Source organism: Alternaria ventricosa, assembly GCF_023758065.1.
Source record: "Alternaria ventricosa strain BMP 2768 chromosome Unknown scaffold_7, whole genome shotgun sequence".
In the NCBI taxonomy this organism is placed as follows: domain Eukaryota; kingdom Fungi; phylum Ascomycota; class Dothideomycetes; order Pleosporales; family Pleosporaceae; genus Alternaria; species Alternaria ventricosa.
The window spans coordinates 512,259-536,915 of record NW_026055687.1 but is presented as its reverse complement, the minus strand read 5'-3'; the positions used below and the strand labels follow the sequence as shown (position 1 = coordinate 536,915).

At 54.1% G+C, this 24,657-nt stretch overlaps 9 protein-coding genes across 9 annotated transcripts; 5 read left to right on the top strand and 4 right to left on the bottom strand.

The window, feature by feature from the left end:
- Positions 1 to 2,166: 2,166 nt before the first annotated feature.
- VMA3 (H(+)-transporting V0 sector ATPase subunit c) lies at positions 2,167 to 2,711 on the bottom strand (the record flags this gene model as incomplete). The annotated part of the gene is made up of 3 exons (XM_049342855.1): positions 2,167 to 2,228; positions 2,276 to 2,536; positions 2,597 to 2,711. The coding sequence occupies 3 exons, from the start codon at positions 2,709 to 2,711 to the stop codon at positions 2,167 to 2,169; spliced, it is 438 nt and encodes a 145-aa protein (XP_049199855.1).
- Positions 2,712 to 3,464: 753 nt separating this feature from the next.
- On the top strand, positions 3,465 to 3,903 carry SNU13 (RNA binding protein snu13; the record flags this gene model as incomplete). The annotated part of the gene is made up of 2 exons (XM_049342854.1): positions 3,465 to 3,555; positions 3,614 to 3,903. The coding sequence occupies 2 exons, from the start codon at positions 3,465 to 3,467 to the stop codon at positions 3,901 to 3,903; spliced, it is 381 nt and encodes a 126-aa protein (XP_049199854.1).
- A 639-nt stretch (positions 3,904 to 4,542) lies between these two features.
- On the bottom strand, positions 4,543 to 5,978 carry J4E93_004929 (uncharacterized protein; the record flags this gene model as incomplete). The annotated part of the gene is made up of 2 exons (XM_049342853.1): positions 4,543 to 4,934; positions 4,997 to 5,978. 2 exons carry the CDS (start codon positions 5,976 to 5,978, stop codon positions 4,543 to 4,545), a joined length of 1,374 nt encoding a protein of 457 aa, XP_049199853.1.
- A 1,051-nt stretch (positions 5,979 to 7,029) lies between these two features.
- J4E93_004928 (uncharacterized protein) lies at positions 7,030 to 8,711 on the bottom strand (the record flags this gene model as incomplete). The annotated part of the gene is made up of 3 exons (XM_049342852.1): positions 7,030 to 7,561; positions 7,633 to 8,488; positions 8,549 to 8,711. The coding sequence occupies 3 exons, from the start codon at positions 8,709 to 8,711 to the stop codon at positions 7,030 to 7,032; spliced, it is 1,551 nt and encodes a 516-aa protein (XP_049199852.1).
- A 540-nt stretch (positions 8,712 to 9,251) lies between these two features.
- On the top strand, positions 9,252 to 10,343 carry J4E93_004927 (putative secondary metabolism biosynthetic enzyme; the record flags this gene model as incomplete). Its single annotated transcript, XM_049342851.1, has 1 exon — positions 9,252 to 10,343. The coding sequence occupies one exon, from the start codon at positions 9,252 to 9,254 to the stop codon at positions 10,341 to 10,343; it is 1,092 nt and encodes a 363-aa protein (XP_049199851.1).
- A 620-nt stretch (positions 10,344 to 10,963) lies between these two features.
- Positions 10,964 to 12,126, top strand: J4E93_004926 (uncharacterized protein; the record flags this gene model as incomplete). Its single annotated transcript, XM_049342850.1, has 2 exons — positions 10,964 to 11,735; positions 11,810 to 12,126. The coding sequence occupies 2 exons, from the start codon at positions 10,964 to 10,966 to the stop codon at positions 12,124 to 12,126; spliced, it is 1,089 nt and encodes a 362-aa protein (XP_049199850.1).
- Positions 12,127 to 12,731: 605 nt separating this feature from the next.
- Positions 12,732 to 13,715, top strand: J4E93_004925 (uncharacterized protein; the record flags this gene model as incomplete). Its single annotated transcript, XM_049342849.1, has 2 exons — positions 12,732 to 12,797; positions 12,879 to 13,715. The coding sequence occupies 2 exons, from the start codon at positions 12,732 to 12,734 to the stop codon at positions 13,713 to 13,715; spliced, it is 903 nt and encodes a 300-aa protein (XP_049199849.1).
- A 1,254-nt stretch (positions 13,716 to 14,969) lies between these two features.
- J4E93_004924 (putative secondary metabolism biosynthetic enzyme) lies at positions 14,970 to 16,051 on the bottom strand (the record flags this gene model as incomplete). The annotated part of the gene is made up of 2 exons (XM_049342848.1): positions 14,970 to 15,087; positions 15,429 to 16,051. 2 exons carry the CDS (start codon positions 16,049 to 16,051, stop codon positions 14,970 to 14,972), a joined length of 741 nt encoding a protein of 246 aa, XP_049199848.1.
- Positions 16,052 to 16,675: 624 nt separating this feature from the next.
- On the top strand, positions 16,676 to 24,558 carry J4E93_004923 (Type I Iterative PKS; the record flags this gene model as incomplete). The annotated part of the gene is made up of 3 exons (XM_049342847.1): positions 16,676 to 16,829; positions 16,889 to 21,001; positions 21,059 to 24,558. The coding sequence occupies 3 exons, from the start codon at positions 16,676 to 16,678 to the stop codon at positions 24,556 to 24,558; spliced, it is 7,767 nt and encodes a 2,588-aa protein (XP_049199847.1).
- Positions 24,559 to 24,657: the final 99 nt, after the last annotated feature.

Sequence of the window (24,657 nt, the reverse complement as noted above, 5' to 3'; positions counted from 1 at the left end):
ATGTTACTCTTGTCTAGTTGGTCTCACATAAGGCGAGTTTCGTTGGATACGGGCGCGCGACGCTGTGGGTGAGTCGTGCTGAGAAGGATTGCGATGGAAATAGTGAGGACACTCCTCGCAGCTGCGAGATGAAGACATGATCGCCAAGGAGCTAACCCGATCCAGCGTCATCGGGTCATATACGACGCAAGCAGAACTCGAACTCTCCCAATTCATCATCTCTCAAGACTCGATTGGCAGATGCGTTGCTGTTAATACATCATGATATGTTGATTGATCTGCGCAAAGCAAGGAGGAGCCCTTCGTGATGTTGGTCAATCATGCTAGTCCGCTCTTGGTTTCCGCCCCAACCGTCTGCGGGCGCACTCTATTGGACTTGGATCGATGCAGGGACAGTGCGACGCGAGAAGATAGTAGTATGGCTGGGGTAACTGAAACCTTGTATCTTGCTTCTTAACGATCTAGTCTTTGCTTGATCACCCGGATACTAAAATGCAGATCTCAGTATGAAAAGAGACCCATGGACTTCACGCAAGCACTACGCCGCATCACAGAAACTTGAGAGCATGGGAGGGGAACAGAAGTGAAGATCACATGAACAACCCAATGGCGAGCCGCATATGCTGAGACCAAAGTTCCGGCGGTTATGCACAGTGGCTGCGCTGCCGTGAAGGCAAGTCGCGAAATTGAGCCCCTTGCAGAGCAAGGAATACATCATAACACAGCAAGGACGAAGAACATACATTGTTGCGACCACTTCCTTTTGTTTTGCCATACACTCCCTTCTCTTCGACTCAAACCTCAACACCATCCGCGAACTCCAATGGCATCCACAAACCGCACCTGCTACAATCGCGACGGCAGCCCAATAACCGATATATCCTACCAACCCTGCCTCAGCGATCCTGACCGCGATTCGTTCTGCTGCGGCACCAACCATCAAGGCGCCGGCCAGTTAAACGTCGCCAATGATGTATGTGAAAGCAACGGCCTATGTCAAAACTACGAAGCTTTCGATGGAACGAATGCGAACGTGAAGTTGTGGTGGCGAAATGGGTGTACGGATCCGACGTGGCAGAGTGCAGAGTGCTTAGGGAGTGTTTGTAATAATAGTACGGTGAGTGGAGTAATCTATGCTGGGCCGTGGTTGATGGTGCTGATGGACTGTAGTGGCAGGACGAGAACGCGCCGGTGAGGAAGTGTGGGGAGAATAGTTGGTGTTGTGGAAATCCGAGCTGTTGTAGTGATGGAACGAAGCGGTTTACCCTGGCGGCGACCGTGGGCGAGACTGCATCTTCGACTCCGTCATCGACACTGGTATCCGCAACATCCGCGCCAACATCAAACGCTTCACCGTTATCGAACGCGAGCACATCAACACCCATCACATACTCATCACCAAGCAACAGCGCGGATCCAGCCTCCTCAAGATCAGACAATTCGACCACGTCGCAGGCGCTCAGTGTTGGTGCACGCGCAGGAATCGGCGTCGGTGCAGGATCGATAGCTATATTGGTATTACTCGTTACTCTGTTAGCATGGAAGCTGAAGAGGAAAAGACGCCAGGAGCAGGCTGCTACCGTAGAGCTGCCGCCCAGCGGTATCGACGAGAAAAATCTGGAAGCGCAACACTATCCTTCGGTGGCGCCAAGCGAACTGTATGGCGGGAATGCAGCCGTAGAAATGGGATGTAGGGAGCCAGCAGAGCTAGCAGGAACGCCGGGACGTCCCTATGGTCGCGATGATCCGAAGGTCGTCCTGCAGCCGTGAGAGTGGCATGGAGTTGTAATCGCATCACTTGATAACTTGCGCACGGCTATCTCACGTCAGTCAGAGTGTAAGCAAGATCAGGGCGCAGAACGTCTAAATGAAACCAATGCATTTCGTTTACAAGCGCAGAATGAAATTGATGAGACCCTAAAATACACGCCGTCAAATGGATCGCAAGTGTACCTCGACCGATGCCATTATTTACCACCTCGCTTCCCAACTTCGAAGCCCTCGTTGTCCGTCCGTTCGAATAATACATGGAGACGTGAGACATGCCGCGCATGTGGGTATTGCGCGTCATATGCGTAGATTGCTGAACGACTTTGCGTATCGATGCCGTTGCTTGAGTGTTGCAGTTTTGTGTTGTCGTATCTGCAATCGAACGTACGTAATCGTCTAGCAGTGAGCGTCGCTAGCCTTGGAGTTCATGAGCAGGGCAACAATGAGTCCGTAAAGACCTGGCATATGTTAGTGCGAGCTTCTTGTTGAGTTTCGAGCGACGTACCCAAAACTTCGGCGAAAATGAGAATCAAGATCATTCCGACGAACAACCTAGGCTGTTGGGCGGTTCCTCGTACACCAGCGTCACCGACGATACCGATGGCGAAACCAGCGGCCATACCGGACAAACCGACGGCGAGACCGGCACCGAGCTGGATGAAGTTGGCGAAGAGCGAAGACTCTTGCGAGAGACCGTTGGAAATCAGGACGGACACGACGAGACCGTAGATACCAATAATACCCGCCATGACGACGGGAATAATGTCTGAACCGTGTTAGCTTCATGCTACACGTTGCGACATCTGGTGAGCGGTTCATCACGTACTCTTGACGATCAGGTCAGGGCGGAGGACACCCATGGCTGACACACCAACACCGGCCTTCGCGGTTCCGTAGGCCGCGCCAAAGCAGGCGAAGACGATAGCTGACGTGCAGCCCATCGCGCCGAAGAAGGGCTAGTTGCTCGTTAGCTATGACGATGGACGGGTCGACGCGGTGTTATCGCGTCGGGAGGCGAAGCGGAGGTTGGTTCGAGGACTTACAGCATAGACGGGGCTGCATCCATTATGTTAGCTATTGTACGTATAAGGTGATGACGAAGAAGCTCCTCCGATGCTCATATAACAGTCGCATGCCCAGCTTATCTCCAAAGAGGCAAGCTGGAGCTATCTGCATGCTCAACAAGGGAGCTCCGTGTTCACTCACCAAAGTTCGGAGACCATCTTTGCGGTGATGTATGTATTCGACGAGACGTCTAGAAGGGTGTCGAGATCTTTATTGAGATGGACGGGAGTCGTGGATGCGGCGACGGGGGCGGTTGTGATGTCGAGGAGTGGTGACGATGGTTGGCGAAGAGCTGGACGTCGCTCGGTTTTGCCCTATACCTAGTTCGTCACTAGCGCCACACGTGAGGTGTGCCAAGTAATGGTCCCAGCTACGAACTTTTTGATTTTCTCGATCTTCCAAACCACCACAACCTCAACCACAAATTCAACCCGGGCGAGCAAGCAGTGTAAGTCGCATTCCTTTTTCGATCACTCGACGCTCGTCGCCCACCGACAGCGTTATCGTTCACTCGAGCTTCAGCCGCATATTCACAGTTGCGTCGCATAGCTAACACCTTATAGGAATCCTCATTCGGACGAGCTTTAGCAGTGAACCCTACCACCCACCACACCTCAACCTCCAACAAGATGGCCGAAGACAACAGCGCCGCCTGGCCCCAAGCCGACCAGGCTCTCTCCCAGGAGATCCTCGACCTCGTCCAACAGGCCACCCACTACCGTAAGAAATACCGTTGTACAAACCGCAAGGAAGACATAGACTAACTTCGTGAACCTAGGCCAACTCAAGAAGGGCGCCAACGAGGCTACCAAGACCCTCAACCGTGGTATCAGCGAGTTGATCATCCTCGCGGCCGACACCTCCCCGCTCGCTATCCTCCTCCACTTGCCGCTTCTCTGCGAAGACAAGAACGTTCCCTACGTCTACGTCCCCTCCAAGATGGCTCTCGGCCGCGCTTGCGGTGTCGCCAGGCCCGTCATCGCTGCTAGCATCACCACCAACGAGGCTTCCGACCTCATGGGCCAGATCCGCACCCTCAAGGACAAGGTCGAGCGCCTCCAGATCTAGACTAATCTATGCGATCGCTGTATGGACAGGAGAGAATGCAAGAGTTGGAAAATGGTTTCGCAATACTGGAAGGTTTACGTAGGGACAAGATGGCAGAGGCCTGGGTTGGAATACGCCCATGGTCTCTGTACGTAGACCGAGAATGAAATGCCGAGCGCAAGTCGGCATCGACTCTGCCAAATCTGAATTATTGATATACATACATTCTTAGTGCTCTGAACTGCGCGATTCCCCGGCTGTTAACATCTCTAGGTACAACCTGTCTTGGTATTGACCGACCGACGACCGACGACCGACTTTGGGCTAGGTCTAAATGGCACATACCCAGCCATTCGCCAACAACGCCGCTAGCCCCATTCTTTCACCAGGCGTCGCATAGATCTGGTCTAAGGCGGACATCATCGCAATATTATGCATCACCAATGGAACGTTAGCATGGCACAAACTGTAAACTCATCTGGTATCGAAAGAAGCTTGGACTTGCTGGCAAAACGCTCTCTTAACATTCGTGAAAGCTCTATAGCTACTAAACTGCGAGAAGCTAGGAGGTAATCCTCCGAACGAGTCTTACGGCTAACTAAAGAAGGTACAACAACTATGTACACCTACCACCAACCCCGTTCTGTCCTTACAAAACCACTAGAAGTGGTTAGGGCCAAGCGGAACACCCAAGGCGTTCAGGAGAACCATGACAAGCGAGATACCAAGCTTTCCAGGCGAACCAGCATCCAGAAGATCCAAGAACTCGTTGCGGATGTCGCAGCCGGAAATAGGAACACCGTTAAACCTGTCGGTGAGGTAGTTGAGAACATCACCGGTGCTCGTCGCCGCCTGAGTGAAGTGCTCGCCGAAGGAGTCTCGGACGTAAGTGATGGAAACACCCGCCTTGCAGAACTGGTCCACGAGCGCATCAGTGTCGGCGATGGGCGAGATCTCGTCCTTGACGGCCTTATATACGAAAATCGGCATGGATGGAGTGCCGTGGAGACCCATGGTCGCACCGGTCCTGATGGTGTTTTCCGCGATAGGGTCTGTGAAGATTTGTAAGTCAGTGTCATCGTCAGGATTAACGTTTCTCACAAGGGGTACATACCATCGAAGATCGCCTGTCCCTGCTTGAAGTACGTGAAGATGTCCTGTCCCGCGTACGTCTTGACGTCGGCGTAGAAGCACTGGCGACCAGCTTGGTTGAAAGCATCAGCCTTCTCTGGCTTGAGGCTGTCTTGGACGTACTTTCCGAAATCAGGGTACGCGTTTCCCAAGCCCAAGAAGCCGGCAGCACTAAGACCAGCGAAGAGTCCCTTGTTGATAGTGTTGAAAACATTTTCAACGTTGGGGGTTACACCGCCGATGACCATGCCGACAAAGGGGATCTCTGGAGCGTAGTTTGCTTGAAGCTCGGCAGCCCATTCGGAAGCCAGAGCACCTCCACTGTATCCCCACATCTGGACCTTTGCAGATTTGTCGACGCCGGTGGTGGCGCCTGAGGCGAGGGCCGCACGAATACCATCGAGAGTTGCGTAACCTGCTTGGAATCCAGCGACGAAAGTGGACTTGGGTCCCTCCCAATCTGGCGAGTTGACGATCCAGCCTTGGTTCAGCGAGGCAGCAATGAGGGCGGCTTCAATGCCTCCGGTTCCGGCATATGTCGTGTTGGACTTGGTTTGAAGAGTGTAAGACGGTGCGCAGTTGATCTCACCACCGCTGTCTTCGGCTACCTGGTACGAGAGTAGTTTCTTGGGATTCGCGTTCTTTGGAACCATCACGGTTGTGACTGTAGCCACTGGGTTTCCGAGGGAGTCGGTGGTTCTGTAGAGCAGTTGCCAGGCACCCTGCAAGTTGAGAGGAATGGTCTGGAACAGCGAGAGGGCGCTGGGTACTGGTCGGCTTCTCAGGATGGCACCAGGTTTTGCTGACTCGAAGCCAGCAGGTGGCGTGTAGAATGGATCATCAGAGGGAGGAATGGGGGCGCTGCCTCCAGCTCCGAGAAGTGAACCAAGCAGGCCAGGTCTGGGAGCGGCAGCAGCGAGTCCGACCAGCGCAAAAAGCGCCGCCTTGATGGCAGAAGTCCTCATGTTGGGTAGAATGGAGTGCGATGCGTAAGAGACTGTGATGGTAGCGATGCCTTCTATGTGCGCAAGAACATCCCCCTTATATGCACATCTCTTCCTCTTCCTCTTCAAACACCTAAACAGCAACCTCTGGCCTCAGGTATCAAATCCCGTTCATGTCGTCACATGAGCACTTCGAGCAATACACGAGCATCTACACTAACGACTGGCCGATTGGTTGCCTTCGAGTTACGAGCCCGACTAAAGGCATGCCGATTGGTCGTGACTGCCAAGTTGTACCATCGGACAGGTACGGCCATTCACACGCAAGCTCGGAGCCTCGGCGTCGAACTTAGCGCCCGCCGAGTCGGGACCTATAGACGAATGCGAAAGCTTATTTATATTGTCAAGTACCTGAACCACTCCATATTCGACAGCGGTTCTCTCTGGAAAGATGGCCATAAGTGGGTCTGGCCTGTTCGAGCCTTGGAAAAATCCCTGAGATGCGGCGAGAAAGTCGGAAATACCAAGATACTAGCCAGAGCTTATGTCCGCCACCAATCGGTTGACAGCATGGGCAACGACATGTGAATCTGTGACTACAGAGTTCGAAGGATTTGACATGGAATCTGGGGAAGATCCCCACGGGGACCACGCTACCCCCTAGAAAATATGGAGAGGATGATGTTGAGCGGGGTATGTAGTACCGAGATGTTCAACCAGAACAGTTTTTCAAGAACTAACGTGAGCGAGATTATGCCATGCCTCTACTTCTCCGCAGTTCTGTCCATAACTTCAACAGTCTAGATCGACCACAGCCACTCGCTCTCCTTTTCCTCCTTTTGTCCGCTCGGGATATTCTGTCAAGGATTGGAAGCGTGGACGTCAAGCACTGTACCATGTACCCAACTGCAATTCCAATTATCAACCCGAACCAACACCAGATCCTAGTCTGAGTCAAAGGCCCACCCTGTCCTTCGTCGACGTCACGCACTGTGTGCATCCGTAGTGTCAAAACGCCCGCATTCCTCCAACTGTCTTCTCACACCATCCAGAGATATGTCTCACCACGCTGCTAGACAACATCCTTCCTTCTCGGCACAAATCTACAAACCACCGGCTCTGCGCACTTAAGATTAAGCTCAACCTTAATCTTCATCTCCTCCGTCCCGTTCTTGCCACCACCAAGACCACACCACTCAATCCGCTCAAACTCCTGAAGCAACCTCACGAGCACATACTGAATCTGAAACCTGCCGAACACCCTCCCAGGACACTGTCTCGGGCCAATGCTAAATGGCAAGTAAGTGCCGTATTTTGGTGACCATGTTTCCCAACGTGAAGGGTCCCAGATGTGTGCCGTGGGGCCGTAGAGAGAGGGGTTGCGTTGAAGGCCTGCGACCGAGTACACTATGATTTGTCCCTTCGAAACAGAGATAGGTTCTTTGCCCTCTGGACCGCCGCCAACAGGTAGGACAGCGTCGGTGCGGGCTTCGCGGATGTTGAGGCCTAGCGGGTGATACATCCGCATTGACTCTTTTACCGTGTTGGCTAGGAGGTCTAGCTTGCGGAGTTGAGAGGGGGTAGGAATGGAGTCTAGACCGATGCTGCACAGATGACATTTGTCAGTGACGGACCCCCATCTTGATAATGACGTGGATGTGAATCATGCACTTACTGCTCTTCCACCTCTCGTTGAAGCTTCTTGTACAGCACTGGGTCGCGAGCTAGGTGGTATATTGTCCATGTCGTTAGAATAGCACCGGGATCTTTCGATGCCATCAACACGGCTATAAGCTGGCCGCGGATGAAATATCGATCATTCGGATGCGTAGACACGAGGTCTTCGACTAGATTGAACTCTTTTTCTGTCTTCACGTCGGTTTGGTTGTTGACTGGGAGGGCTAGTGTCTTCTCGATCAAGTCGTCAATGTATCGTGTTAGGTCGCGGTAGGCTCGCGGCGCGAAGAGCCAGTCAGGAAAGAGATTTGCGAGGCGTCCGAAAAGGAGACGGTTTGTGTTGAACGTAAGAAGCTCTTCCATGGCTTTGCGAAAGGGCTGTTCGTTTGCGGAGAGGGAGTTTGTGGATTCGCCGAGAAAGACCTGAGACACTAGATCGAGTTGAAACCTGTCAACCATGTCGTACACATCCACCGTTTCGAGTGAGTTCTCGATCAATCTTAAAAGCTTCTGCATATGGACTTCAGCGGTAGGAATATCATCCGGACGCACTCTCGACACGTGCGGCTCTAATTGCTCCCTACTCGTCTTCCACAAAGGCCCGTCAGTGGTGAACACCGAGTCCCCCAAGATACTACTAAACACATCATGTGGCGTCTGGCCTTTTGCGAAGTCCGTAAATTGATCTGCCTGGATAGCCTTGATGTTCTCGGCTCGGTCGGTAATGAAAATGTCGCTACCTAGTAGGTTCATTTCGACTGTGCGGCCCGGTATGGAGAGGACTTCGTCGCAGATGTATTCGACGAAGGTGTTGGAGTGAAGGCGCGTTATTAGGTTCCATGCCATGTCTAGTCCTGTGGTTCATGGTGTGGTCAGTCTCACCGTCATACTTAAGTGACGCGAATACTGCTAACCAAAGGGTAGTTTGTACGGGAGGCGAGGAGCATGGGGGATCGATGATCTCGTCTTGTTGCCATCTTTCAGTTTCGAGGCTAAAGTGATAAGGAAGATAATCGTCACTGCGCCGTATAACAGCAACTTTGACATATCGCCCTCTATGGTCGTCAGAACACCCATCTTCGTGGTTCGCTATGGCCAGTACAAAGTCTTGTTGAATAGATGCGATGGATTCTCCTAGGTGTGTAAGGACCGACAAACAATGTACGTGATTGTCTAGTTCAACTCCGGCGCTAGACTCGCTAGGAACTTGGAGGTAACCAACGAACTGGCCCACGATCAACAGGGTACTGAGGCTCCAAGTGGGTATAGATTAGTCAGACTCGTTCACCATGGCTAGATCAGAGATGAAGCCGCTTAGGTGGGACTCCAGGTGCGTCGATTCGGGGTGACGTCGGATCGGCATGACTTCGGATAGGCTGATCTGGGGGCACTGCGGATGGAGCTAACGGAATGACTTCGGATAGGGCTATACATAAACGTTCCGGCAAGTGTTTTGCCGTGCAACGGCAAGATCCATGAAGCCAGTGAATCGTGTCCTAGCCACAGTACTTTTGTAATAGTCTCCGGCTCAGGTTGTAACACTCTAGCTTCAAATGGTTGAGGATATCGGTATTCTAGTAACCATCTCTATCTCCCGGAACAACTGCTGAGCCATCCATGCCTGCACTGGTCGACTTCCCTCTCAGAGGGCTAGCCCTCATCGCCAAATGCGCCTTCGAGCCCATCATTACCGGCCCTCTTTTTGGCTTATTGCTATACGCCCCAGAGAAGACATGGAGATGCGCCTCGGAAGAAACATCTCTTTCGCATATCGTCGATGAATACCACTTATTCCGCGTACTGGGGTTTCTAGCTGCTATCGGTGTAGTCAGGAAGACCAATGCAGCTCTGAACGCGTGGGCAACAAATAACTGGCAAATACATGCCGGTGTTGGTTGGAACTGGCCCACTGAAATCGCAGTCGTCACTGGAGGATGCAGTGGGATTGGCAAAGCCATTGCAGAATCTCTCACTTCTCACGGAATTCGCGTGGCAGTGCTCGACGTGCAGGAGGCGCCCAAGGTATCCGCATCGAACAACTTGTCGACATACTTCCGGTGCGACATCTCCAGCCCCGAGTCGATAGCAGAAACAGCCGAAAAGATTCGCAAAGACCTTGGCAGTCCCTCAATTCTCGTCAACAACGCCGGCATCACGGGTTCTCACACCATCTTGAAGACGCCAAGCGAGTTCCTCAGTCGTATCTTCGACACGAACATTCTTTCCCACTGGCGGCTAGTTCAACATCTTGTGCCCGACATGGTCGCGAAGAACAAAGGCCATATCGTAACAGTCGCGAGCGTCAACTCGTTCCTGACGAACTCGGCTAATGCGGACTATGTGGCAACCAAGACCGCGGCTTTGGCGTTCCATGAGGGTCTTACGAGCGAGCTGAAGATCTGGTACAAAGCGCCGGGTGTCAAGACTACGATAGCGCATCCGAGTTGGGTCCGCACGCCCTTGATTGAAGAGATGATCTTGAGAAGTGGCCAAGACCCAAAGATTCTCGAGAAGATGTTGATGCCAGAGGAAGTTGCTGAGATCATAGTGAGGCAAATTATTAGCAGGCGTGGTGCTCAGTTGTTTATCCCTAGTATCGCGGCGCCTATCTCATGGTTGAAAGGGTTGCCAAATTGGGTACAGGAGCTTGTGAGAGACGCGTTTGGGAAAACGAGTGCTGTCACCAGTAGTTCGATGATCGCGTACTAGATGTCAACACTCGATCAAAATGTGCATTAGAGCACGGACGCCAGATTGACGTTCCAGTATTCTCAGTTGCTTGCTTGTCCCAATTTTGTTGTGAAGGCAGTACCAGTCGGACGGGATCTTGCCAAGTGACGTTGGTTACGTCTCAACACTCTAGACCGCTACAATTCTTCCCAGGTACACACAACTGGATGCCGGAGTTCTGATACGTGTCGAGAACACGTGGGAGACTTATTGCGGTGAATCGAGCTAAAACGGGTACTGCCGGTACGAAGAAGGGCCTTTTCGGCTGCTTGGGGCATGGGTCCATGTCTAGTCGAGAGCTCGGCAGAATCCTTATGGTCAATCTCTTGGGCTTCTGATTCGTGTTTCGCTTTTGTACAATACCGGGAAACCTAGCTGGGCTACTGTAATGTCGAGTGCGGTCACTCGCATGACGGGAATGAGGCGTTGCCAGTACAGGCATTCCACACAAACTTAATTCGCAGGACCGGGACTCTTGCTTATCGTGCACGATCTCTTGGCTCTGTAGCTTTATTCGACGTCTTCGCACAATCGTGAATTCTCTCGACCAACCATCGCGTTCCGTTCAGTGTTGCTTCTCATTCATCCAGTATCCAAACATGGCTGCCGAATTCTCTCTGGCTGAGACGCCAATCGGCAAATACTTCGCATCTATGGCCGAGATGGGCGTATTGCGCGTCTTCGTTGAGCACGGCATCTTCGACGCCATTCCAGAAGAGGGAATCTCTCTCAAAGACCTCACGGAAAAGCTGAGCATAGAGTACAAACTTCTGGAGCGCTTCACAGCCTTCTTTCTCGCTATCGGCATGCTGACTAGCCCGGAGCCTGGTCGTGTGGCGCATACACCGGCGTCAAAAGCATTCACTGACCCCCGCGTCGCGCAATTTTATTCGTACCTCTTCGACTTCTTCATGGGGCCAACGACGCGGTGGACAGACTACTTCGAGGCGAACGGGCTCGCTGAGCCGGCTAGATCGAATCGTTCCCCGGGAGGATTTGCGCTGGGCATGCCCGATAAGACAGCGTATGAAATCATGGCGGCGATCCCGGGGTTGGCCACAAGGATGAATGGGGCCATGGCCATTGACGGTGACATTCCTGTCACGGGTGTGTATGATTTTGGCTGGGTAGCTGCATTTGCCGCAGGGAACGTCGGTTCGGAGAGGGAGCTGATCGTTGATGTTGCCGGAGGGAAAGGTCAGGCGTTGAAGGCTATCTTGGAGGAGACGCCTGCCATTCCTGCCGACAGGTGTGTCCTGCAGGATCAGCCGCATGTCATCGCTGAGGCGGAGGAAGAGCACCAAGATTCTGCTGTTCTGGGCCCGGTGAAGAAGATTGGGCACAGCATCTTTGGGGAACAGCCCACCAAAGGTACGGAAAACGAGTTCTATCCTTTCGGGATACACGATACATGCGCTGGGAAACGAGCTGACGGACCCCTCTAGGTGCTCTCGTGTATTACATACGTCGCGTCCTGAACGACTGGTCCGACCACGAAGCTCTTCAGATTCTGAAGAACGTGCGTGCGGCTTGCGCGGACGACTCGCGCGTGTTGATTGCTGAGTATCTGCGCCCTGAACAGCCGAGTGTATACACTAGCACCGTCGACATGTTCATCTTAAACATCGGCGGAAAGGTGCGCAGTGAGAAGGCGTTTGCCGAGCTTGCTGCGAAAGCGGGGCTGATGATCGCGTCGGTGGTGAGGCATGGAAAGACGGAGTCGGCGGTGGTTGAGATGATACCCCAGCCACCGCCGATCTAGCTGGAGGGTGTCGCGTCCGTGCGCGTAGAGACCGAAATCCAAAGCGTACTAGTACAGACTGAAGACATGCTCGGGCCGTTCCCTGCGCCTCTGTCACTATAGCCGCAGAATGCAACTAGAAATCTACCGAGCGTGTATCATCGTACATAAACTGCTAGTTGCTGTTGTCGGAACGTTCCTCGGCCTCAGCCTCACACCGCCATGGCTGATCTGGATTCTGTGACCAAATCGTCTGTCGGCCGCGTCGGCTCCTCTGTGGGTACCTTAGGTGCTGGCTGACGTGCAACAACGGCGACCGGATATTTGTAGTCGTCAATAAGTCGAAGGGCTCACTGAGCGTGGGTGGGATCATTGCACTACTCCACCGCAGATGCATGATCCTGGTTGGAGACCACGACTAAGCCGGTGTAGGGGGCAGCGAGACGGCATGCAATGTAAGGTTCGGTGCAACCCTCTTCCATAGTTGACGTCGCGACTACGGGTGTTGAGCTGTCGACCTCGGCAATCATTTTCTCCAGTGCATGGGATGCTGACACAACCCGTATTTCGTATTCGTATACACTGCGAAAGAGCGTTGATAACAAGCTTTCTTCATTGTGCGCACAATGGGCTCCGCAAGGACATGGCCTTTTGATACGCTCACTGAGCATCAGGAGCTCTTCTCATTCTGGGTATCGTTAGAAGCAGCCCTATGCGCCGTATTAACCCCGGACGATTGACACGTAGAATACCTCTACTGACATACGCTACAGGTCTTTGGGCATACCGTATGGTCCGTCGTATACAATCTCTACTTTAACCCACTTAGGAAAGTGCCCGGACCTTTCCTGTGGTCTGTATCGCCACTCCCACTCCTGTTAATGTCATGGTCGAGCACGCCGCACAAACAGGTCCTGGCATTGCACAAGAGGTACGGCGACGTTGTCCGCACAAGCCCAGACTCAGTGTCATGCCTCCACGCAACAGCATGGAAAGAGGTGTACGGGCATCGTAAGCCCGGTCAGCTAGAGAACCTCAAGCACCCAGGCTTTGTAGCCGAAGTCGCCTCAGGCATCATCGGGGCCGACACAGAATCTCACACGCATCAACGTCGTCTGCTAGCGCCCGCGTTCTCCGGGCAAGGCATACAGCGCCAGGAGCGTATCATCCGCCACCACATCGACCAACTCTTCAGCTGTTTTGGAGAGCACTGCGTCGAAGGTCGATGCCTGGACCTGGCCAAGTGGTTCAACTTCTTCTCGTTTGATGTCATTGGCGATCTCAGCTTCGGCGAGTCTTTTGCGAATATGGAGCGGAGGAACTTTCATCCATGGGTTGCGACAATATTGGAGTTCTTCGTTGCGCAGCATGACATGGCACACTTCCGGCGGGCATATCCGTTGTTGGAGGCGATGATAAGCCCGTTCGTTAGACTGTTTGCCAAGAAGATCATTGCGAAGCATAATCTGTTCATGCGTACTCAAGTTGCGAAGCGTTTAGCTTTGGAGCCCAGCCGGCCGGACTTCATTGAAGAGATGAAATCCGACAATGCTCAAGGGAAATGCGTGAGTGCATCCAAAATGCTGTCTTGGTCCCAATCCTGCTCGTGAATCTAACGATTGGGCGATAGGGCCTTTCCTTCGAGGCAATTTGCCATAACGCGAGCATCTTCGTCGTAGCCGGGTCCGAAACAACTGCAGTTGCGTATGACGAGCCTTTCCTCTCTTGTCCATTCCATTTGGAAGTATCAATGTACTGACCATCTTTTGAGTCAGACTTGCTGGGGCAACTTATCTCCTCTGCACCCACCCTGCGTCGCTCGGTAAGCTAAGGAAAGAGATCGACGCATCTTTCGATAGCGAAGAAGAGATCACACTCCTCAGCGCGCAGCGTCTCAGATACCTCTCGGCTGTCATAGACGAGACCTTGCGTATTCATCCGGCTGCCGTAGGCTCAGTGCCACGACTGATTCAGCGCAATGGCGAGGTCGTTGGGGGGCACTTTCTGCCTGGAGGGGTAAGTCTCAAAAGCATTCCCACAAATCCTTCTGTGGACTTGTGAGCACATCGCTGATTGCAATGGGAAAAACCTAGACCTGCGTGGACATTTGGCACTGGGCGATGTATCATAACCCAGCTAACTTCGCGGAACCGGAAGTCTTCGCTCCAGAACGCTGGCTCGGAGATCCTCGCTTCGAAGCGGATAAGAAAGCGGCATTCCAGCCCTTCTCGACAGGAAAACGCAGCTGTATCGGTCAGAAGTAGGTCAGCTCCTCTTCGACAATTCGTCTCCTGTATCCATGCGAATATATTTGCTGACCGAGGCTGTGTAATTAGTTTGGCGCATGCCGAGATAAAGCAGATAATGGCCCGGCTTCTGTGGCGGTACGATGTTGAGCTCGTTGACCGCGAATGGCTCGAGAAGCCATGGCACGATCAACGCGTGCGCGCATCTTACGTGCACCCACCCTTGAACGTGAGGCTTGCTCTCAGACAAGAAAGATTGAGTTCGGGGTAGAGATCTGGTGTTGGAACAGCTGAGGTGGCATTTACGATGAAGCGCAGGTATCGTCTGTCCAGGCGTGTGTAAGGCAGAAACCTCGGAGGCTGGAGCCGAGGCTCCGTGGGCTTGGCAGGGACCTCGTCCCGCCATCTGTCGCGTCGCGAACAACAACATTTCTTGTCTTCAATAACTCGAGTGCAGCTACCACCCCTCTTACGTACTAGTTTGCAGCTACGCAACATGCTTACGACTTATTCGACTTCGCTAGTAGGAATACTCGATGCGGAAAGAGGTGTTTGCGTTTTGATGACGTCAGATTCTTTTGGCACTGCGATATAGTGACTTGAGTTTGACTCTCCTAACTAAAAGCCATGCATTTGGGTATGCGAAACGTTCATGGATTCCAACATCTGCCTGGTCTCGCTCAGAATCTTCTTTTCCAGATCGTCGCCACGCTTTGAATACATCAGAACAGGATAACTACAACAGTGTTAGCGAAGCCCTCAGTCCAAGTACATCGTTGCGGTTTTTCGACTTACGGACGTACTCCCCACTCACTCAAGAAGCATCCATGGCTTTCTCGACCTGCGACCACTACAGCATGGACATACGTACTGGCGCCCTCTGCCAAGCTTCTACCAAACAAAGCGAAGTACACCATCAAAATATACCTCATGACAGCGTTCGTATTCAAAGTACGCCAGATCTCCGTTTCTCCTACCAGCCCAGGACAAACTGTGTTGATAAGCACCTCATCGGAGTTTACCAGCGATGCCAGCTTCCTCACGAAAAACATCTGCAACAACTTCTCGCGCGCATACCACTTAGTAACGTCATACTTCTCGTCGAACTGCGGCAGGATTGGTCGCTGGTTGTCAAAATGCGCAAAATACGCCGTGGTCGATGTCACTATCGTGAGCCTCGCTGGCCTTCCTGCCGAACCGCTTTTGGCTCTCAATATCGGCAGGAGAAGCACTGCCAACATGATAGTCGAGAGGTAGTTGACCTGGAAAGTCTGCTCATTTCCAGTCTTGGGCGAGACAGCGTAGTCCTTGTTCTGCACGCCGGCATTCAGAACGACTATGTCAATTCTACCCAGAGTCTGACATCTTCTGGCAAATGCCGCGACAGATTCGGGATCTTCCATATCTAAGATCCAGACTTCGATCTCAGCGCGAAGAAATTCCTTGCGGAGGGCTTCTGCTGCGACATCGCCTTTGGTCTGGGATCGAACGGCTAGAATGAGCCGAGAGAGATCTAGCTGGAGGAGCTGTCGCCCTGCCTCGAAACCGAGGCCAGTATTCGAGCCGGTGATAATGGCTGTTTGGCCTTCAAGAGTGACTTCTGCTGCGATTGGCGGAGGATGCATGAACAGTTGGCGGTACATGAAGCCTATACCGCTTTGGAAGGTCAGGCGACTGTTGATTCGGTCCCACAAAGACATGTCGACTGCGTTGTGTTGGAATTCGGAGATACTGTTTGGGACCCATTATCTGAACACGTTACCACCTGGACGACTTTAGTGGCAGCGGTGAGCCCTCGAAGGGTGAGGTGTTTTTATTTGTGGGTCAACAGGGTCCCTGCATCGTACTCGTTTCATACGTAAAGCCACCGAGCTATGGCCTAACCACCGGAGTAATACCTAGCCACCGGATTACGCCCTAGCCACAGTTCATAGAGTCCGGCCGGTTCAACAGCCACCGAGGTAGGTACAATCGCATGCGGTACTGACCGGATTAGCGTCTCCACATACGGTAATGTGCTTGACACTATGGTAGCTACTCTGGTCCTTTGAGACAAGGAAGGTACTCATGGGTCATGACCATGATGAAAGCGGTTTTCGGCGAGGCGCCTGTTGTATTTAGCAAAGCTTGGTCACTGTCTGCCCAACGAAACGAGCTTGTACATATCGAATTCCCAGACTTCAACTGTACTTGCGACCATCCCAGGTAATCTTCCACAAACTTTATTGTTAAGTCTAGGAGCATCTGCACCTGGCACGAAGCTTACAAGACGTTGGAAAAGCTTGTATACGTTAAGCTTGAGTACCATACCAAATACCGCAATCATGGCTACTACCGACAAGACAACACCCATAGCAATCATCGGCATGAACATGAAGTTCCCAGGCGACGCCGTATCTGCCTCCTCATTTTGGGAATTGATAATGAGTGCTCGAAATGTGTCTAAAGAGATACCCGCAGACCGCTTCAACATAGATGGTATGCAACTATTCTCTCCACGGAAGCAAAAATGACCCCAAGCTAACTTGGACTAACAGCATTCTACCACCCCGACCCAAACCGCCTAGACAGCCTACGCATCCGCCACGCCCATTTCATGGAAGAAGACCCCCGCAGTTTCGACGCCCCCTTCTTCAACATGTCCTACGCGGAAGCCTCAGTCCTCGACCCGCAACAACGCGGCCTCCTCGAAGGCGCCTATCGCACATTTGAGAATGCCGGAATACCGATGGAAACACTCTCTCGCTCTCCCACATCCGTCTACTGCGCTTCCTTCTCGCGCGATGGCGAGACAATAACAGGTCGAGACTTTAGTGCGCAGTCCCGGTATCACGCCACAGCAAATGGGTCGTCCATGCTGAGTAACCGCATCAGTCATTTCTTCGATCTCGCAGGGCCGAGTTTGACGGTCGATACGGCTTGTTCATCAGGGTTGTACGCGCTGCATCTTGGTGCGCAGAGTATTCTTGCGGGAGAGAGCAAGATGTCGCTTGTCTGCGGCGCAAACACATTTATCACACCGGAGAGCCAGGCGCTTGCGCTCAGTAACGGCGGGTTTCTGAGCGTGGATGGAAAGAGCTATAGTTTTGATGCCAAGGCGAATGGGTACGCTAGAGGCGAGGGCTTTGGCTTCGTCTTGCTCAAGCCGCTGGATGCGGCACTGAGGGATGGCGATGTTGTCAGGGCGGTCATTAGGGCAACTGGTGCGAATCAGGATGGCAGGACGCCGAGTATCACACAGCCGAGCCAACAGGCCCAGCTGGATTTGCTGCGGGATACGTATCGTGTTGCGGGACTGAACGTTGAGGATACCGACTATGTTGAAGCCCATGGAACCGGCACGCCGGTCGGTGATCCTATTGAAGCAGCTGCTGTAGGACAAGCTTTCCGCGATGGCCGTAAGGTGGATAGGCCGCTTTATATGGGCTCTGTGAAAGCGAATATCGGTCATTTGGAGGGTGCTTCGGGTATGGCTGGTGTCATCAAGGCCGTTCTCGCGCTGGAAAATGCGGTGATTCCGCCAATCGCCATGTTTGAGAAGCCGAATCCTGCTATCGATGTGGCAGATTTGCAGCTCGCGTTCCCCAAAGAGGCAGTCCCATGGCCAGCAACAGAAATCCGCCGGGCATCCGTTTCCTCTTTCGGCTACGGCGGTAGCAACGCCCATGTCATCCTCGACGACGCGTACAACTACCTGCGCACCCATGGCCTTCAAGGCTTGCACCAATCTGTTGGAGAGTCCATACATACCAACGGACAAACCAATGGCCACACAAACGGCAACGGCACCCTCGCATCCGCAACCCCCTACGCTATCATCCCCTTCTCAGCCGCAGACAGCGACGGCACAATGCGCCAAGCAGAAGCCCTCCAGATGTTCCTCTCATCAAAAGAAGTCACGAACAGCGCAAACTTCCTCTCAGGTCTAACACACACGCTCTCTTCCCACAGATCTCTTCTCCAATTCAGGTCTTTCGCCGTCCTCTCCTCCCCTACCGATGACCTCACCGCACTCATCTCGCCGAGCGTCTTCAGCAGTACTTCTTCCGCTCCAGACTTGTCCTTCGTGTTCACGGGTCAAGGCGCGCAGTATGCGCGTATGGCCACCGGTCTGCTGCATTATCCCGTCTTTCGTCAAAGTCTTGAAGACTGCGAAGCCTATCTCACCAGTCTTGGTAGCACATGGTCTGTGCTAGAAGAGCTTAAGAAGAGTGAGGAGGCTAGTCAGGTGTCCAAGCCGGCGCTGTCACAACCTCTCTGTACAGCTATTCAAGTGGCGCTCGTCGATCTACTTCGCACATGGGGTATCGTTCCCCGTGCCATCGTTGGCCATTCGTCCGGTGAAATCGCGGCTGCGTACTGTGCGGGTGGTCTAGATCGCGAGAGCGCATGGCGCGTGGCTTACTTCCGCGGTGTTGTGGCCGACAAGCTGGCCTCTGACCCCGCGAGAGAGTCGACAACGATGATGTCTGTGGGCTTGGGCAAGGAGGCTGTCCAGGCATACCTGAAGGCCGAGCCAGCGGTGACTGTCGCATGCGAGAACAGTCCTATCAACGTCACGTTGTCAGGTCCCACAGTGGCTATCTCGCGCTTATTCGACACGCTGGATGCTGATGAGATCTTCGCACGGAAACTGACTATGAAGATTGGGTATCATTCCGAGGCGTTGCGCGATGGCGCGGTGGAGTATGAGGGTTTACTAGCTGGGATACGCGCACCGGTAAAGGAAGGCAAGGAGCCGAGTACTGTCGCCTTCTTCTCATCCACCGAAGGCAGCTTCATCACACTGGAGGGTCTTGCGAGCCCGAGCTACTGGGTGAAGAACCTGCTCTCCCCAGTCCTGTTCACCGACGCGGTAACAGCGCTGGTAAGCGAAAAGAAGCAGGTCTCCAAATTCTTCGTCGAGATCGGTCCTCAATCCGCTCTTCGACGCCCCGTCAAAGATATTCTTAAGCACCTAGGCGAAGGCGAGGAAAAATGGTCGTACGCAGCTGTGCTCAACCCTCGTCAGCCTGACGTCCGCACCCTCCTGGAAACCATCGGCGCCCTTTGGAGCGCTGGCCTCCCGATCGACCTCAACTTGCCCAACCAAGCCACTCTCAAGCCTACAGCCAAGCCAAAGCGACTAACAGATCTTCCCGCCTACCCCTTCTCCCGGGCCAAGCTCTACTGGGACGAACCCCGTCTCAGCGCCCTCTACTCCCAGCGCCCCTTCCGGCGACATGCTCTCCTGGGTCTACGCGAAAACGACTTCAACTCAGCTCAACCCACCTGGCATCACAAGATACGCCTCGCGGAAGCTCCTTGGATCGTTGACCATGCGCTCGAAGGCTCGCCGCTCTACCCCGGCACGGGCATGCTGGTCATGGCCATCGAAGCTGCGCGGCAGCTGCTTCCGCCCAACGCCGCAATCAGCGGGTACAAGCTCGAAAACATTCGGTTCATGCGCTCTATCCCCGTGAACGAGACGGAGAAGGGCACTGAGGCGAAGATCTACCTTCAACCGCGACGGCACACAGCCAAGGATGCCGCGCAGGGCGTGTATGATTGGCGTGTCTTCACTCTTGGCGGGAATGAGTGGATTGAGTGCGCATTCGGTAGCATTCGCGTCGAGCTAGAGGAGGCCGAGCCTTCTCCAGAAACAACCGCACGCAAGGTTAGATGGGCGAAAGCTGTGGGCGAGGAGCACACAAGCGCCGCGAAGCAATGTACGTTGAGCGTACAGAGTGGTCAGCTGTACGAAAACCTGAGTAAAAAGTCTGGATTCGACTATGGACCGTACTTCCAGGGCCTGCGAGACATCAAGTACTCCCGCAACGGGTGTGCGACTGGTACTCTTGCGCTTCGGGACTATGCGAAGAGTATGCCGTATGCCGCCGAGGACCCGTGTGTCATTCATCCCACAACGTTCGACTCGGTATTCCATGTGGGCTTCGTTTCACTGAGTATGGGTGGATGGGAGCCAATTCCAACGCTGATGTTCAGCAACCTGAAGGACCTGTGGGTGTCGCACAAGCTGTTCACGCTGCCTGACAACCCGCTGCTTCATGTCGCGACCAAGGAGGTGGCCCGCACGTTCAGGGAGTTCGAGTGGGATGCCAGCACGTTGCTTGCTGAGACAGGCGAGCCTGTCATTGTTGCCAAGGGTGAGCGTGGAACTGTCATTGCCGGCGCAGGTAGCAGTACGCGTGACGATGATGGTGCAAGTTGTTTCTCGTACGGCATTGATTTCAAGCCCGACCTCTCGCTGCTAAGCAAAGCCGAGACAGAGACATACTTGAAGGCGCTCTTCGCGCGCGACCCGCAGTTCTCACCCGACCCCAAGGATGCGGAGGCTGTCGATCGCGCGGACGCTATCGCACTATACTTCATCGAGCAAGCGCTTGATAAGATCGAGAATGGCGAGCCGGTGACGTTCGACAACCACTTGACCAAGTATGTGGACTTCCTGCGCAAGGTCCGTGCAAATAGGGAGAAGTACACATTGGCGTCGCGGGGATTGGAGGACTTGAGCATCGAGGATGTCTTGCGTGAAGCGGACAACGAGCCGACGCAGAAGCTTGTCAAGAAGGCTGGTGAACATCTCTATGGGATATTGACAGGGACGGACAATGCGTTGCAGATTATCTTCGAAGGCAATCTTGCTAATGGTAAGCTCAACAACACATACTGTGGAGATGGAAACAAAGAGACTAACACAGGGACAGATTTCTACCACTGCGACTTCTACTCGCGCCACTACCGCAAGGCTGGCGCGTATATGAACATCCTTGCACACGCGAATCCTCAGCTCAGGATCTGCGAGGTTGGCTCAGGGACTGGCAGTGCCACTTCTAAAGTGCTACCATTTTTGGTAGATGATGAAGGCCTTCAGGCTGATCAGTTGGTGCGCTTCAGCGAGTATGCCTACACCGACATCTCAGTCGGCTTCTTTGAGAAGGCTCGCGAGAAGTTCGCATTCGCAGAGAAGCATATGCGCTTCGCCAAACTGGACTTAGAGATCGACCCCTCTCTCCAGGGCTTCGAGCTCGGCAGCTACGACGTGATTATGGCCTGCAACGTGATTCACACCACATCGGATCTCATGAAGTGTCTCCGCGATCTCTACGCTCTCCTGCGCCCTGGCGGAAAACTCATCATGATGGAGACCACAGTCGACAACATCCGCGACGGCATCATCTTCGGCTTGCTTCCAGGGTGGTGGATGCGCGAGGGCCATTGGTGGGAAGGCGAAGATGTTGACGCCGTACCCGGAGAAGACGAGGCGCTGGGTCCGATTTTGACCGAAGAAGGATGGAATGCTGCGCTGAAGACGGCGGGCTTCTCAGGTGTCGACATGGTGTTTAGGGATAACGAGTACAAACCTCGGCACCGTGTCTCAACGCTCGTCGCAACGAGGCCAGAGGAGGCTGAGGTTCAAGCTGCGCTTGAAAGGTGGGTGATCATCGCGGATGCTGCGCAGGCTACTTCTGCCGATACGCTGATGGCGAAGCTCACTACTTTGCCGTGGATCGGCAAGACTGAGACACATACTCTCGAAGGTCTCATTGCCGCTGAATTGGATTTGAGCAGCACCAGAGTCATCAGCTTGCTCGAGCTCGATACTTCCATCCTCGGCACCATAGCAGAACCCGAGTTCGAAGCCCTCAAAAAGATCAGCTTGGACGCTAAGACAGTCCTCTGGCTCACACGCGGCGGCAGTCCTGGTGCTGGCAACCCTGCCGCTGAGATGGCAGTCGGTTTCTCGAGAAGTATCTGCTCTGAGCGGGGTGATCAGGCCTTCGTCACCCTGAGTTTGGAGACCAATGACCCCGCTGAGGGAGCGAGCCATGTGGTCCGCCTCTTGGAGCACTTCCACAAGATAGGAGACAAGAGCGCAGACGCCGATTCCGAGTTCGCAGTGCACAACGGCCTCATCCACATTCCGCGAATCGTCCCACAGAAGAGCGTTAATCAGACCCTTGCCGCGCGCGCAAAGCTTCCCGAGAAAGTCGCTCTCACGCTTGGCCAAGCATCCCCGAAACCGCGCATCAACTTGACCATCCAACAGCCTGGCTTACTCGACACCCTGTACTATACCGAGACAATACCTTCCAGCACAGAGCTGCAACCCGGTGAAGTTGAAATCGAAGTAGCAGCTGCCTCCCTCAACTTCCGCGATGTGATGATCTCCCTGGGACAAGTGCCAGGTGATGGTCTCGGTCTCGAAGGGTCCGGCACCGTTATCCGCGCCGGACCAGACTGCACATTGCAACCTGGCGACCGCGTCATGTACTTCATCTTCTCGACAGGTGGCTGCTGCGGAACCTACGTACGCTGCGACGAGGCATCGACGCGTAGGATCCCACGCGAAGACATCTCGTTCTTGGATGCGGCTGCCATTCCTGCTGTATGGGCTACGGTTGTGTATGCTTTCGACTATGTGGGACGGCTGCGCAAGGGCGAGAGTGTATTGATTCACGCCGGAGCTGGTGCGGTGGGACAGGCTGCTATACAGCTCGCGCAGCTGCGTGGGGCGGAGGTGTTCGTCACGGTTGGAAGCGAGTGGAAGCGCCAGCTGGTCCGGGAGCTGTACGGCCTCGCGGACGACCACATCTTCCACAGCAGAGAGGCGAGCTTCGTCGACGATGTGTTCCATGCCACAGCTAATCGCGGTGTCGACGTCGTCCTCAACTCCCTCGGCGGCGAACTCCTCCAGCACTCATGGCGCTGCACGGCGCCCTTCGGTCGCTTCATCGATATTGGCAAGGCTGATATCCTCGCCAACAACACGCTCGAGATGGGCCACTTCCTGCGCAATGTCACCTTCGCGGCCGTCGACGTCGCGGGTATGTACGCCGAGAACAAGCCCCTGATGCAACTCGTGCTCGACGACGTCTTTAGTCTGTTCGCGGCGAATCCTGGGCTTCACAACCCCAAGCCACTGCATGCGTTTGCGCCGAGTAAGATTGAGGACGCGATGCGCGCGTTGCAGGGCGGCAAGATTGCAGGGAAGGCGGTCATCGATTTCGAAAAGTCGGGAGATGTGGTCGTGTATCAGCCCGCGCAGAAGCCGGCGTACGCATTTGAGGGGCAAGCTACATATGTTATTAGCGGCGGTTTGGGCGGTTTGGGGCGCGAGATCATGCGCTGGATGGCGTCCCGCGGCGCACGGCATTTCCTCGTCACCTCGTCGCGAGGCGTAGCTGGGCGCGCCGATGTGATCGCCTTCATCAAGGAGATGGAGGCCCAAGGCGTCGTAGTCCATGCGCCGGCGTCGGATATCTCGAACCGCGCGGTCCTCAAGAGCACCCTCGAGGAGGCTAGCAAAACGTTGCCGCCGATCAAGGGCTGCATCCAGGCGGCGATGGTATTGTCGGACAACATGCTCTCTAACATGACCGTCTCGCAGTTCCACCGCGCACTGGCGCCCAAATATCAAGGCTCGTGGAACCTGCACGAGCTCCTGCCGAAGGATATGGACTTTATGGTGTTCCTCTCCTCCATGAGCGGCATCATCGGCAACCCTGCGCAAGCCAACTATGCAGCCGGCAACACTTTCGAAGATGCACTCGCGCGGCACCGTGCCGCCAGTGGGCTAAAGGGCGTTTCGTTCGATCTCGGCTTGGTGCTAGAGGCTGGGTGGGCGAGCGATAACTTTGAGGACGTGACGAAGAGTTTGCGCGCTGGGCTGGGCGGGCTGACGCAGAAGCAGCTAATGGCGATTCTGGATGTCTTGTGTGATCCTGGATACGATTGCGCCGGCGGCGCGGCGCAGGTGGTGAATATCCATGATAAGCCTTCGAAGCTGTATCGGATGTTCCAGGATGGGGTGTTGCACTGGGTGGGTAAGCCGCTGTTCAAGAACCTCCTTCGTCTGGGTCAAGTCGAGCTGGTCAACGGCACCGGGGCCGGTGGCGAAGGCGAAGCGGCAGCGGTCGACTACCTCGCCCTCATCAAGGCGGCCGCTGATGCGAAGGAGGCTGGGCAGATTGTAACGTCGGCGTTACTTGGAAAGCTGAGCAAGTCGCTGTCGATACCGGCGGAGAATCTCGACGTCGGCAAGCCGGCCTATGTGCTTGGTGTTGACTCGCTCATTGCGGTTGAGCTGAGGTACTGGTTCCTCAAGCAATTCGGCATTGAGGTTCCTGTGTTCGTCATCTTGAAGAAACAGCCGGCTGTTGAGTTGTGCCAGCATGTAGCGGATCAGGTCATTGCAGCTAAATGAGGTTTGTAAGTCGCGACGCGACGCGACGAGGTTGGCGTCGCTAGCTGCGCGGGGCAGCCATTCATAGTAAAGTCGCTGCGCGATCCACCGCCATCGATG